The 15370-nt window shown below is 31.5% G+C and overlaps 1 protein-coding gene across 1 annotated transcript in view; it reads left to right on the top strand.

Moving 5' to 3' along the window:
- The window catches only part of LOC134722510 (caskin-2-like), a 163638-nt gene that overhangs the window by 103128 nt on the left and 45140 nt on the right, over positions 1 to 15370 (top strand). The window contains exon 5 of the mRNA XM_063586131.1: positions 6054 to 6158. Within this exon, the coding sequence (XP_063442201.1) occupies positions 6054 to 6158 (105 nt within the window). The remainder of the gene's footprint in view (positions 1 to 6053; positions 6159 to 15370) is intronic.

Here is a 15370-nt window from a genome sequence, read left to right as displayed (position 1 = left end):
AAGCTATAAAGGGCCCCATAATTACTAGTGTAAAACCATTCTAACGGGAAAACCAACGGTCTAATATTTAACTTGGCTTTGGTTCATTGAAGTTATGTACATAGTAAAATCACAGATTTCTATTTCAATAAGATTGTTCTCGAACAAAGGAAGAAATTCATCATCACAATTGTTGGGTATAATGTATAATAATGTGAAAGCACTTTATGCCGACATGCATGTTATATATATGCCACTGGACGTACACTATTTATCCCCAAGGGATGTTAATATTTTGCTGGAAAACTATTGAGTATGAAAGTTTCAAATTAAGTTCGGGATTTATTTTCTTTCTTGGTATTCAATAACAGAAAAAAAGAATAAACTGCATGCTTGTCCGCTAAAAAGTGGTACTGTTGCCATATAAAAGACTTATAGTTATATTAAAAATATAGAAAAATGACACTAAATTGGTTCCGTCTTTTTTTTTTTTTAAATATCGTTAAAAAGATGTGTGTCTAAGGTGAACGACACAAGAACCCCTTCATACTTTAGTACGAGAGTATAGCATGTAAACATTCCTTCTCAATATGGTTGTATTGGAAATCTTTTCATACAGATTGACAACTCGTGGTCCGATATGCATGTAATATTTGCCACATGACGCCCATAGTTCTTTCTACCATTATCATCTTATTCTTTGGTAGGTGATCACTCAAAATCGTTATTTAAAAATCCTGTTTGTGAGATGTAGATTCACTTCAATACCGAAATTTCGGTGATATTTTTCACAAGTTTATAACACGGAGAAGCCGAGACTTTTCTTATAAAAACGAGTGTTGCCTGTTCGGTACATGAAAAGATCGGTTAGAAAGCAAGTTTTTAATTTCAGTTAGATTGGAAAGCTTAATTCGAGGGTTGAAAATTGTAAGCGCCAAAAAAAAAGGTTGGAGTGGTCCACTGGTAATATTTTTATTTCATTAACGGTGCATTTGATAGGTTCATATGTTCTTTTATTAGCGGTTCTTTTATTTAATCTTTTTAATAACCAATGGATGCCGTATGAGGTCCAACAGAGTTGTGATCAAGGATTATTTGGCAAAAATATGTTGGTCCGAGAAACGTGAACACTCAAACCTGACCAACCTTGAATTTCTGCTGACCAATGTTCATACTGAGTGAAAGATACATACATTTTATTAACATCAAACGAAAACGTTGAACGTATAAGGAGTATAACTTTAAAAAAAAAAGATTGTTTTTTCAAAATTTGAGGGGGGGGGGGGGAATCGAGTTTCATTTTAAACTAGCACGTCATATCGTACTGTAGAGGAAAAACATGCGTTTTCAATCTCGACATTTTAAGGGAGGGAACAAACAAAAAATTGTAAAAATGTACAGGTAGATTTTTAGATTCGTTCGTTTTAGTTTTTAGTGAAGATGAGATGTGAAAGCTAATTTGCGGATGATTCAACTATTTGAATATACAAGGATATGTATCATTGTAATGTTGATTGGTGCAGAAAAAAATAATTGTTATTTATATTACGCTGACCATAAGCACGATTAGTTATTGCACGACGGGATCGTTAACTCGCAAAACCGATTATACTCGATTTTCAAAGTTCACCTTGACCGGTTATAATCTGTACACCAATATCGCTTTCATGATTATATATGAATAGTTTATATGATCTAAGTACTATTCGTTTCTTGCATTGTTTGTAGTTTTTATCTGAAAACCAAGTTTTGTTAAATTTACGCTACATATTAAAACCGAAAAACTTAGTAATAAAAGCAATGAAACTTATATCGTTATTTATTGACGGAGGCCACAGCCTCTCAGTGACAGAAAGGCAGATCGCGACTAAATATATAGTACAAGCAAAGTTTAATGCGTACTTTATTTACAAATACATGTATATGTATTTGATCTGTATTGTTTATATGACCATGATCACGGAAGTTTTAATTTTATATATTAGTTTGCAATATTGTGATCAAAATTCGTTTTTTTAATCAAATAAATAATTTTGTAGTCGTTGAAATTTAATTGCATTATGGGTAATTTCGGATCGTGTAGATAGAATGGGGAATGGTATATGGTGTAAGGTGTAAGGTGTATGGTGCAAAGGTGTAACGTGTATGGTGTAATGGTACATAGTGTATGGTGTAATAGTGTATGGTGTATGGTGTAATGGTGTATGGTGTTAGTGGGAATTTTACACCATCCAAGGACTGTACGTTGCAATTCAGAATAAAATGTGATTCATCATCGATGACTTTGCAGGTTTTGCACAGTCTTTGTTCTCAAGGACCTTAAATGTAACGACCATTTTTTTTTTATTCCAAGACTATGGTCATTTAAACGAAGTTTAGTAAAAAAAATACTCCAAACAGAAAAATCAATAAGTAAAAATTTGTTTCAAGTGAAGGGTTTAGTTTTTCATACAGAAAACGTTTGCTACTTTCGTCGATTTTTTTATCTTTTACTTTATATAAATCTTTATAATAGTCATTATTTCATTTTCAATTGTTGATTTTAAATGTTTTAAATATGTAAGATTCTAACAGTTGGACACTTTGTCTTTAATGTTATTGTCTAATAAGACATTCTTAGCATATGCATACCAAGAATATACACCTTGTACATCAATGGATTTTGACAGTTCGAAATTTTCGTTCAATAATGGGTTTAAATGATCAATATTCAGTCTAGCGAGATATAATAAACAGCTACGCCATGAGCACATGATACGCCCGTCACTTTTCAAAGAATAAAGTTCAATAACTTATCAATGTCATATCAGAAATGTATTAAAAAAACTAAAGGGACGTTACTTTATAGTTATAAACTAGTCAACAAAGTTTCATGAAAACTGCTCAACGTACTTGAAATATATTGACCGAAAAATGGAAAGTCACCCCCTTTTTATGAATAAAATCCCATATCTCGGAAACGTTAAATCTGAAATTTATAAAACTTCAAAGGGAACCTACGTTAATTCATATAAACAATTCACCAAAGTTTCATGAAAAATGATCAAAGCATTTTGAGTTATTGTCCGAAAACTGTAACCCCCTTTTAATAAATAAAACCCCATAACTCGGAAACGTAAAATCTAAAATTAATAAAAATCAAAAGGAAGCTCATGTTAATAGATATATCGAATTCCCCAAAGTTTCTTGCAAATTGGTGGTAGTGTTTTGGGGTTATTGTTCAAAACAGGAAAATCCCCCTTTTGTAATGAATAGAAACCCATAACTCGGGAATGAACAATCTAAAATTAATAAAAATCAAAAGGGAGCTCAAGTCAATAGATACAAATAATTCACTAAAGTTTCATGCAAATTGGTGAAAGCATATTTGAGTTATTGTCCGACATGATGACGACGGACGGACAGACGAACGGACGGACGAACGGACGGAAGGACGGAACGACGGAAGGACGGACGGATATAATATTTTATAATAAAAGTAAACGGGCGCATAAAAAGATTGGGTAGTAATTAAATTTCCAACTGGAAGTCTACCTAGTTCAAATCTCACAACTATATTTGATGAGGTCTTCCAAGGAGGTATTAACAAAAAAGATAGATTTTTTTCAAAATGTGTTTCATCAATAAAGTTCTGTGATCAGATCTATGCTTTGCCATATGGTACTAAAGCATATAATTCATGAAATTTCAAATGTGTAAGTCAAATTGGGTTTGACCAATTTATCAAAGAGAGTTTTGACACCGAAATAGGTAATATGCACCGAGAGGCTGTCTTTACTATATAGGAACATAATACTTACCTGTCGTCTTTTGTGAACTCGTCGAGATTATGCTCATGATTACCATTACACTTTGATAGGTAACCTAAAAAATATATTCAGTTGCATTCTGAAGCATGTTACCTTTAAATTATACAAAAGGGGGACTTTGATTTGTCTGTTATGGGATAACCGCAGTTTTTGTCTTTTTGATATTTAAAGATAGTTGCAAATCGTCACGAAAGTTGTTAAGTTCACCAAGACTGTTTTGTAAGTCTTCCTTACCTTCAGACATGATTAGAAAGTCATCTGCAAATGAAAGTGAAACAGCATAAGAGTTTGATAATTTACGGGTCTGCACTCCTCAGTGTTAAAGCTTGGACTAAGGTAATTTATAAAGATTTTATGGAATACCCTTGTTTTACCCCTCTTAGTAATTTAAGATATTTTGAATGTTTATGGTCAATCTTTAGAGCTATTTCTGTTTCAGAAAGGATATTTGTGATAGCATTATATAAACATTTCTCTATATCAATATCATATAACTTGTTAAAAATAACATCTCTGCACACTGATGAATCGAAAGTTTTTTTGGAAATCCACAAAGCATAGATATATTTTATTTGTCTTTTTTATGAAATTTTTAATGTAACCAAAATGTGAATTAAAGAACGTTGTTCAACCTGTTGTTGGCACGGACAATCTTCGCCAGACTATTTATTAGTGAAATCCCTCTGTAATTTGACGGTCAAGTTTGTTTCAAGACTTATGTAGTACAATGTAAGAGTAAATATGTTTTTTTCCATTGCACTGGATAATAGCCAGTTTTTTTTGTTTTTTTTTATATTCAATTGAAAAGGTTAGTTAATGATCAGAAGTTATTTTAACATTACTACTATACTTTAATATTTCATTAACAATGCTATCAGAACCACTTAATTTGGCTGTCTTTAGACTTTTAAGAACCCATTAAATTTTTCCCCTTATATAATTGATTTGTTTGTTTCAGCATTAATAGTTTTCAATATGTTTTCAATGTTAGAAATTTCTTGTTTGAAATGTCAGACAACTTTTGTCTAACCAGTTTTCTGTTGGTCTTTCTTTGTCTCACCATTCGGCATCATGTGTCTGCTATCTATTAAGCTCTTCATTGGCCGAATTAATTCCATTTTGGACCTTTGTAAATGCTTTGGTATCAACATTTATAATATCATTCATAATAGTGTAATCACAATGAGCATTTACAATTTTAGCTATAAACTCATTAGTCCATTCTATAATTAACAGTATTTTGGCAATTAGTAATAAATCATTTTGATAAAACATTCTTTCTCAATTAATATTTGAGACGTAGTTTAATCTGTGAATGATCAGACAAGCAACTAATTTCATGTGTAGAAAAATATAGAACTGAGGACAGAAGATGTTCACTAGCTATAGCATAATCAATTTTACTATTTATATTAATTAAGAAGTGTGATAGATATAATAATGAGCAAGAGTGTCATATCATCGTTTGGAAAGTTTCTCGATAAATCACAACGTATAATTAGTCTCGATTTAAATTGTCAACTAACACAGTTTTATTGGAATTTATCTATGGAACATAAAATATCATCGTCCTGAATATGCACGTAATATTTGCTGCTGCTAGATAATCATCAATCCTTATAATTCCTAGATTTCTATCCTTATAAAAGTTGACATAGCCAGCGCCATACCTGTATTAAAGGATTATGTTTTTCCTTTTCATCGTTTATCTCTGATTCTAATAGTATTGATTTGGTATTCGAAAAGGCTAGTGTTCTTATCAATAGTAATCTCATTTATTTACACGGTAAGGTAATACTAGAATTTAACAATTTTTTTCCTCATTATTGATGATAATAAGATATTTGAAAGTCTTTGTTTCATCAGTCTACATATCTTGCAACTGATTCCTATTCTGGTGGTCTATTCTGTCTACACCCCATACAGTATACAAGGAATGATAATATGTGAAATAAGGCGGATAATGATGACTAGGAAAACATAAATAATATAGTTTTTGCTGTTTCCTTAACAAATTCTCATAATCCAAAAGAAAAATTCAATTCAAATGTCGCATAAGATATCAAAAACGGAAAACGAAAACACTTTGTTTTGTGGGTTTTTTTTCGTTTTTAATTACTTAAAACGAAAAACGAATGGACCGACGGTCCGTGTATATTTGCGTTCATTCGTTTTTCATTTTGAAAAAAGAAAAAATCAACGAAAATATTTTTTCGTTTTTCATTTTTGAATTCTCAGAAACAAAAATATATATTGTCATTATAGGAAGGAAAAACAGCATTACATTTGGCAGCTGAAAATGGAAGGTTGAAGGTAACAGAATGGCTGATTGACAAAAAAGGAATGGATCCCATGGTTAAAACATCTCAGGTAACATTCGATATTATATACATTGAACTTAGTGATATGTTTAATAGTGAATGACTTACATAAGAATTGTTTTTTTTTTAGTCTGTAGAATTTTGAAATGATAAATTAATGATAGGTTCATGTACTTCAAATAGACTGTACATAAATATTCATTGCCTCACTTAATTGCTTAAAAAATTTTATTTACTCTAAAATGATTAAAAACTTAATTTGTTTTGAAAAAGAAAAATCATTATCCGTAATGGAATTCTGATTTTTAGTACATGTACCATGGTTCAAAAAAAAAAAGTGTGACTTTCCTTTAGACGAAAGCACAGGTCTGAGAATGGGAAAATAATTTGACCATCACTTTAAATTATGTGGTGTCTCTAAGTATTAGATATATTATGTAATTTTTCTTATTTGACTGTATACTATAGTATATGATGATATTTTTGAGCTTCACTAAATTTTGTTTTACCAAATAAATGATAGACGGAATATTCCAAAAAATATATGTCGTGTAAATATTGGTTTTAACAGTTGTATAAGGTTAATACACCAAATAGAACATTATTTGTGTCTGTCGGTACAGGAAATTAGATTTGTTCTGAAGTTTGGAACAGTTTTTATCAGATATAATATAATTTCAGAAACCATAGCACCTCTTTTTTTTCAAACATTTATAGATAACCAGTCAATCGCGTGATCACACATTGATCGGGATTTTGTGTCATTGGTAGTAAAATTTACATTTCTTGAACAATGAAATCTGGGGATATTTGGTCAATTAAAACAATTCCTTTACTTCACACATGACATAGGTAAAATCTCTTTGTTCTTACTGTGCTATAATCTGGATAAAGCACAGTAAAGGTGTGCATTAACTACCTCATATATACTGCACAGTTCAACAGTACTCATACCTTAAGGGGACGGATCCTGGATTTTGACAGGCGTGTAATTACATAATTTTTTTAAAATATCACCTAGTGTAACGAGACTAAAAACAATTTGACGGTGTTAGTGTAAAAATCTGAAAAAGAAAGTGTTTTTCATTCCTTAAACAAGGACATACAATAGTTTATGATATTTTGTGTACAATGTCAATCTGAAAGAGAATCAAAGTCAAACCAGATAAAAAAAAAATTATTCTGCCAAAAAAGAAATGTTTTTTAGAATATCCAACTAAATGAAATCTGATTTGGATTAGTTTTGTGCTCAATGGAATACATTACGACTTTTTGAATATTTTCTCCTATTAAGTGACTATGGAGGGGGGTGGAGAGAGTTGAAGTTTCGAAAGTGAAATGTTTTTTTTCTATTTATTTAACATTCTAAATTTAGATACTATCATCTCTCCTCGGTTCATCTTTCTCTAGGCATAACATAGCACAAAAAGCAGTTAATCTATACCCTTAAAATTATGATTTTTCATACACCGATTTGAAAGTACACAAAACTGAACTAAAACTGTAAGAGATGTAGGTTATACGTCAATAAGACAGCAATCAAACGACACAAACAACTAATGGCATCTAGCGGGCAACATATAGTTATCAATAACAGATATATTAAAGTGTCTACACAATAGGTAAATTTCTTAATCGTCACATATTTATATAAAAATTGTGAATAAATTGAACAGAAACGATAAAAAAAAAGAATCTACCATTTAATCGCAATTCTTCAAATAATGTCACAATTTAGGAAGAAGCCTAAATAAATAAATGTTAATAATTCAAAACTTACCAATCTTTCACTACATAAAGGCGTATTTCCACCTTACTTTTCCCTACAAGAAACTTTCCTAGGAGCCGCGGATAGCGGAATATCGTCCGCATATTTCAAAAACGTTCACGTAAATTGATGGCGTCATGTGTTAAAACAGTTATTGGCCAATCAAATCGGTATATTTCATTTAATCAGCACGACTCGGGATGACCCTTTAAACCGAACTCCTACGTCATTTGGGTTATAACGGGTCACCCGAGCCGTACAGATTAAATGATATATATACCGACTTGCTTGGTCAATAACCGTAACTTAGTACGAGTACATACACAAATTATTCTCTTAACTTTGGTTCTGTTCCCTAATAGATTTTCCTCCGATAGGATATTTCTTTCTCCCGTAAGATATTTCTTTCTCCCATAGGATATTTATTTCTCCCATAGGATATTTCATTCTCCCATAAAAACTTTTTCTCTCTTATGAATTGCTTTAATCTCCCATCAGATTTGTATTCTCCCTTAGAATCTTTTTTATCTCTAAGGATTTTTTTTTTTACCCTTAGGGTTCTTTTTTATCTCTAAGGATTTTTTTTTTTACCCTTAGGGTTCTTTTTTATCCCACAGGATATTTTTCTGTAATGAAATCCCTTACGATTTTTATTAATCTTATACAATTACTGTCTTTTGGTGAGGTAAATGTGTGGTTTTATTGACTTTTGAAAAAACTGATATTCACTGAGGCCAAAGTCAATAAAACCACATATTTACCGAAACAAAAGACAGTAAATGTTTTATTCCATATTCCGAGAGAAATTATTGTAATGGAAAATATTCACCAAAACCAATTGTACATCAAAAGTTTTTTTTAACAAAATTATACACTTAAAAGCACGTGACGTTTTGCGCGGTGAATATCCTTTTTCCGCAGGTGAATATGCTTATTTATTCAAAAACCCATTCATATAGAAACACTTACTAATATTTTATCAATATGGAATAATGTCGGATATTTTCTATCCCACAGGGTTGTTTAATTAGACAAATATCCTATAGGATAAAAAATATCCTGCAGGAAATCCTTTTATTTCTCCTAATGTTTTTTTTAAGTCCTAAGGGAGAAAATATATCCTATAGGATATTTTTATTTTCCTAAGGGATTATAAATCCCATAGGATTTAAATATCCTATGGGATAATGACTTTATCCTATAGGATTTCTCAAAATCCTATAGGATTTTAAAAAGTCCTAGGGAGAAAAAATATCCTACAGGATTTTGTCACTGTTTTCACTCCAGTTGCCGAACCAGGCGAGCCACATCAAATTTTGTTTAGTATTGTGTTACCTAACCCCAGAGGTACATTATTACCCAACTTGATGATTCGTCCGTTAAAAAAAAAGTGTGGTTCCAATTTGCACTCATGAGAAGTGCAAATTAATCCAAGAAGATGTTGTATGCAATACGTTGTTAAAGTATACATTGAATTTCACCAATACGTCCTTCTGTCTGTCGGGGTGTTTTATGATTTTATTTGTTGTAGTAATGTAGAATTATTTTAAGGGATGTACACTTCGACGTCTGTTTATCTGTATGGATGTATAAATACACAACTACGTATTATTTGTAAAGGATGTATGAGCATTGGCTGTATTGATGTATTAATACACCACCACATTTAATTATTTGTTAGGGATGTATCAATACACCATCAAAACACGTCTGTTTGTCTGCCGGAAATTTAAAAACACGATACCACGCAATTTTTGCATAGGGATGAAAAAAGACACTACCGCGTCTTGTTATTTGTAGGGGATAATATATTTAATACCACGTCCGTCTGTATGGAATGTTTAAATGCACACCCATGTCTATTTGTAGGAGATGTAGTATATAAATAAGGGGAACTATACTAGAAAAGCGGAAGTTTTAAACTGTAAATCTTATTCAATCCACTAACAATAACAAAAACAGAACAATACTTAATTGTAAGTTAATAACACAGTAAGTTATGCAACCAATGTTCCCTTATGCCAAATTATAGAAAAGCATTAACATTGTTGAAAAAAATGCAACGTGTTAATGCCTTACATAACTACGGTGTATAAAAATCATTAATATAATGTTCAATATGGCAGACAATTATTTAAAGAAAAGAAAATCTACATATTAAACATTATAATCAACTGATTAATGTCATAACTGCAATTTTTGCCACCTGAGAAACAAAGAAAACAAAATGTATATCAACATTGTATTTAAAGAGTTTCAAAATCTATGGCGATGAATTATTTCAAAATGATTTCTACAAAATAAGAAGATGTACATGTAGTATGCCTGCCATTGAGACAAATCACCATCAGATACCAAATAAAATTGAAAGTAAGCACGTACAGCCTTCAAAAATGAGAGTAACTCATTCTGCATAGCAAGCTTTTAAATGCCCCGACATGACACATTGAAACAAAAACTAAAAACAAAACTTACGGCATAATTCAGGTACAAAACAATATGGTTGATGATTGTTTGTTTTATTAATGTCCAGTGGCAAATATTTCATGCATGTTCAAGACGAAAACAAATTAACAAAACAAAACAATACAATAGGTAGGTCCTGTATTGAAGGCTGTCCGGAATGATTCATGTAGACTTCAAATATAATATTGCCAAAATACAAGGAAGAAAGGTAAAATTTTCTCAAAAAGCTATAATAAGCCGTCAGATTTTAATGTTTTTTTGTTTTATAAATTAGTTCTCTAAACGACAAATTTGAAATGAAACAGACGTTCTTTACATATTTATACAAAATGAATACCCTTTTTTTTTGCATTTCTAATTATCAAAATCGAAGTCGTGACCCTAAATTATACATTGAGTTATGTTGTAAATCAATTTTTCCAATAATTTATTACAAATTTAAGCAGAATTTACGCTAGCTGTCATCCTTGATCATGAAACAATTTAAGTATAGGGATTCAATTCTTACTTTAACATCGTTTGATTTAAGAATATGTTTGATCGTTGTATCCAAGGTTCTCCTAAAGCTTGTTGTCCGAAAAATGCCACACATATCCTGAATGAGCTGACTTTGGACACTATAACCATACTAGTATGAAGAGATTGGTATGCCTAACATACAGGCTTTAGAAAAAAAAGAAGTATTTCAAAACCACTATGTAGCATTTTTGCTATCTTATGATAAAACAAAAAATGCAAAGCCATATCTTACCGAGTGTTGTTTTTACAATATCTTTTAAGTTATCTGTTTTCATTACTGAAATAGGCTTTATCATTAGTGAGAGCAAATGAATTTTCAATCTGATTTTTTAAATGGTCATTCAATCAAATAGAAAAAACTTTCATTTGATAAGATTGTATGGAAGTGTAGTGTAGAGATGTTGCAATGATATGATTTATTTAACCCATATTCTCTATACAGCGCAAGGACCCAAATGCAGAAACGTTTAACATTTTTTTTTTTACTTTGGTGGATAGTTGTCACATTTGGCATTCATACCACATCTCCTTATTTTTATACTAGTATTCAGATCTTGTATTTATCTATAAAAAAAAATATAAGGGTATATGTAAATTTTCAAATGGATTAAAAAAATATTTTATATAGTACAATATACAATGAATATGGTAAAATTGTATATGATTTATTGATTGATCGCATTAACTATGGAGATTACTACTGATAAGACAACGGGTCCGCCCGTTATAGTATGGCCTTTTCTAAAAACTTGTTTCTAGAACAACGCATTGTACTCATAATTTATAATTTGAAGTCGTTTATCTCGTTTTTTTTCGGGAATTCCAACTGCTTCGCGGCAATGAAACTCATGACGAGTCCAAGTATCAGTGGTTTTGATTGAAAGATAAGATTTGATTTTTATAAATATAAAATTATTAATGGTATTTTGTCTTCAAACATACGAACTCGTGCAATACAATTCGATAAAACGGGAAAGGTTTGTAAATTAAAGTCGGTAATTATTGATGACTAATTAGGTCCATCAGCCAATATTACACGAATAATCAGGACGGTTATGTGCTATTAAAATCAATTTAGAAAAACTCCAAATCGGAGTTTAACATATCAAATTATTGATCACAGAAAATAGACAAAAGAGATAAGTAACCACACGCTGTCAAATTATTGTAACTCCGAATTGCTTGATTGATGTAGAAAAAAAGGGCGGGAATATGATAACCAATGAGACACTTCTCCAACCAAGATTACATAATGTCAATAGAACCAACTATAGGTCACCATAAGGAGTTAAACGTGCATGATATAGCAAGCTGTATAAGGTCCAGAATGGAAAACAAATATTAACATATTAAAGTAACACTTTTAACTTTGTACATCCAAAGCGCTTTTCGGGATTGAACTTCATTAAAATGGTCACATGAGATACAACGAAAACGGTCTGATTTAAGGGACAACCATTTGATATTCTTATAAGTTGGGACAGGTGGTACTATTCTGACGTTGTACTCACTTTACCTGTTAGCAGTCTAGCTACTTTCTTGTGTACGGTTATTTTAAGATTATTTTTACAGCATTTACCGGGTCAGAATATTGATTTCCAAAATCATCCTGGCATTTTCTTAAATTTATTAACAAGTACTAAGTTGTTCGGGAGAAGTCTAAGGAAGACAATATGTCATTATCCTAGTCAGCTCTTCGGATTTAAATAAAATCAGATATAAGGTATACTTTGATGAGACAGCACTCGAACGACGAAGAAATATCAAGACATCTAGAGTCAACATTCTGTCTTTTATAATTGACAGATGTCAATACAAAATATCAAGCTCGAAATCGCCTTTGTCTGAAAAACTTAGCAGTTAATTAAGCACTGTTTGCCATCAACAGATATACTGCCAGACACCAGAACATTTTGTGCGTTTGAAAAATGTCATCCTCTCCTTTTTAATCGTGATCAGTTGAAATATAAACTGTAATTCAAAGTAGGAGTAAAAAAACCCAGTCTAGTCTATTATCTTTAATATTTGTATTAATATGTTTTTATTTCTTTGTTATTTCTTTGCAAAACACTACATGGCTAATCATTACTATTTTTTTTTTAAATATATTTTACCATGGTTCTTCTTTACTCTTTAATTACAGTCTTTTATATATGATAACGTCGTGCAATTGTAAAACAAGAAAAAGTCAAAGACATTTTTTAAGGGAATACGACGGATGACTAAATAAAAAAAAAATCTGTTTTCTTGTGGTTAATTGTATTTAAAAATGATGATGGAATTTTACAAAATATCTCGTCTATACACGTTTTGAGCCACCCACTTTAACATAAATCGCTTGCTCCTGAAGATGTTACAGTTATGCTGTTTAAATACTATTGCATCATTTGAAGTGTACAGGCCTTGTTATTTTGATTACAAAAACAAGATATATCAATCAATTTGACTGGACAGAGAACACTGTACATGTGATTATTGACCTACACAAACCGGAGAACCTTGTGTATCTGGATCTGTTTGATAGACAGCTATACAACAAGCTGTTTAACAATCGAATTGATAGGAAGAAGTTTACTTACTGTTATTTACAATGTCTGCAACTTATTTCACAGAAGATCTCAAGAGAAAAAAAATACTAGCAGCTAGATAGGTACATGTAAGGAACATTTCAGAATCAGTATAACTTACAATCAATTTAAGTTGTAAGTTTGTTTGGGTTTTTTTGGGTTTTTTTTTTTGTTCTTTTTTGTTTTGTTCTTTTTTTTTGTTGTTGTTAAAAGAGCTACTGCTTGTTAAGAATCTCTCTCCTGATTACGAACGAATGAAAAAGGCAATATATATATAACAAAACTATTCATTGGCTGGTTGTCAATTAGGTCGGTATAGGTAAAAAAAATAACTAGTTTATAAAAGAAAATAAATACATTATTTTGAATATTTGAGAGAAAGAAATATAAATTTATCCCTTAATTTTATAAAACCATTTCATTGTATCTATTTGAAGTTTTAAATACGGATACAACTAAATCACGTAACTGTCATGTAATCGATCTGTTTCGTTGCAATTGAGTACCTAAAATTGAGAATTGCAATGGGGAATGTGTCAAAAAGACAACAACCCGACCAAAGAGTAGAAAACATAAAACCTGTTTGTATCAGTATGAGAACTGTATATTATGTAAATTACAAATATACCAATCAAGACTCGCTTATTCTATGGAAATAATATTTTGTTAATACTTTTTGTACCCTTCTTAAATGAATGACGGTTTGTAAAACCGTAAAAGGACTGTAAAAATGTCCACACCATTCGGACTCCTAGATGTTAATACCCCTTTTGGTCGAAGATATTAACTTATCATTGAACTTTTACTATTACGAATATGTATTGACATGGTAATTGGCTATACTATTTATTGTTTTATGCTCTCCTTCCGTCGAAGGGGAATACAAAGCCTAATCAAATGAAGGAACCAGTAATACTGAGTTAGTATATTACCTGATAAGTTCCCTCAATCGTGTGCCTGAAAGAAAAACTACAATGAAATATGAACTAGGAACCCCAATGATGATTGCTGCCAATTGTGGTTAAATTAAAGGCCAGTTGGTTCACAGAAGATTTTTTTTAAAGAAAACAGACGACTACGACGGAGGACGGACGCCAGGTGATGAATCAAGCTCACTTCGTTTCCCTGACCGATCGTTATCTCATTCGTCATGGGGCCATTTTTTAATGTACTGTCATGTTTACACCAAACAATCAACAAAGTCGACGATCTACTTTCCTGGGTTCACAATATTACGAATATATGACCCTTTTGTTGGGTTGTTGGGTTGTTGTCTGTTGTCGCGTATACCCTAAGTCTTATTAAAAGAATTTTAAAAAAGTTGCATGCACAATTGTGTAAAATAATCATGTTTCATACACAGACTAAACGTTATAATTTTCTATGCGACATGTATAGAAAATTATAACGTTTATGTAGACGAAACGCGCGTCTGGCGTACTAAATTATAATCCTGGTACCTTTGACAGCTATTTACACCATTGGTTCGATGCCACTGCTGATGGACGTTTCGTCCCCGAGTGTATCACCAGCCCAGTAGTCAACACTTCGGTGTTGACATGAATATCATTAATGTGGTCATTTTATAAATTTCCTGTTTACAAAACTTTGAATTTACCGAAAACCTAAGGATTTTCTTATCCCAGGCATAGATTACCTTAGCCGTATTTGGCACAACTTTTAAGAATTTTGGATCCTCAATGCTCTTCAACTTTTTACTTGTTTGGCTTTATAAATATTTTGATATGAGCGTCACTGATGAGTCTTATGTAGACGAAATGCGTGTCTGCCGTACTAAATTATAATCCTGGTACCTTTGGTAACTATTTACACCACTGGGTCGTTGCCACTGCTGGTGGACGTTTCGTCCCCGAGGGTATCACCAGCCCAGTAGTCAACACTTCGGTGTTGACATGAATATCATTAATGTGGTCATTTTAT

This window comes from Mytilus trossulus, chromosome 6 (genome assembly GCF_036588685.1).
Source record: "Mytilus trossulus isolate FHL-02 chromosome 6, PNRI_Mtr1.1.1.hap1, whole genome shotgun sequence".
In the NCBI taxonomy this organism is placed as follows: Eukaryota; Metazoa; Mollusca; class Bivalvia; order Mytilida; family Mytilidae; genus Mytilus; species Mytilus trossulus.
The sequence above is the reverse complement of the archived record's forward strand: the minus strand, read 5'-3'. Positions and strand labels throughout refer to the sequence as shown.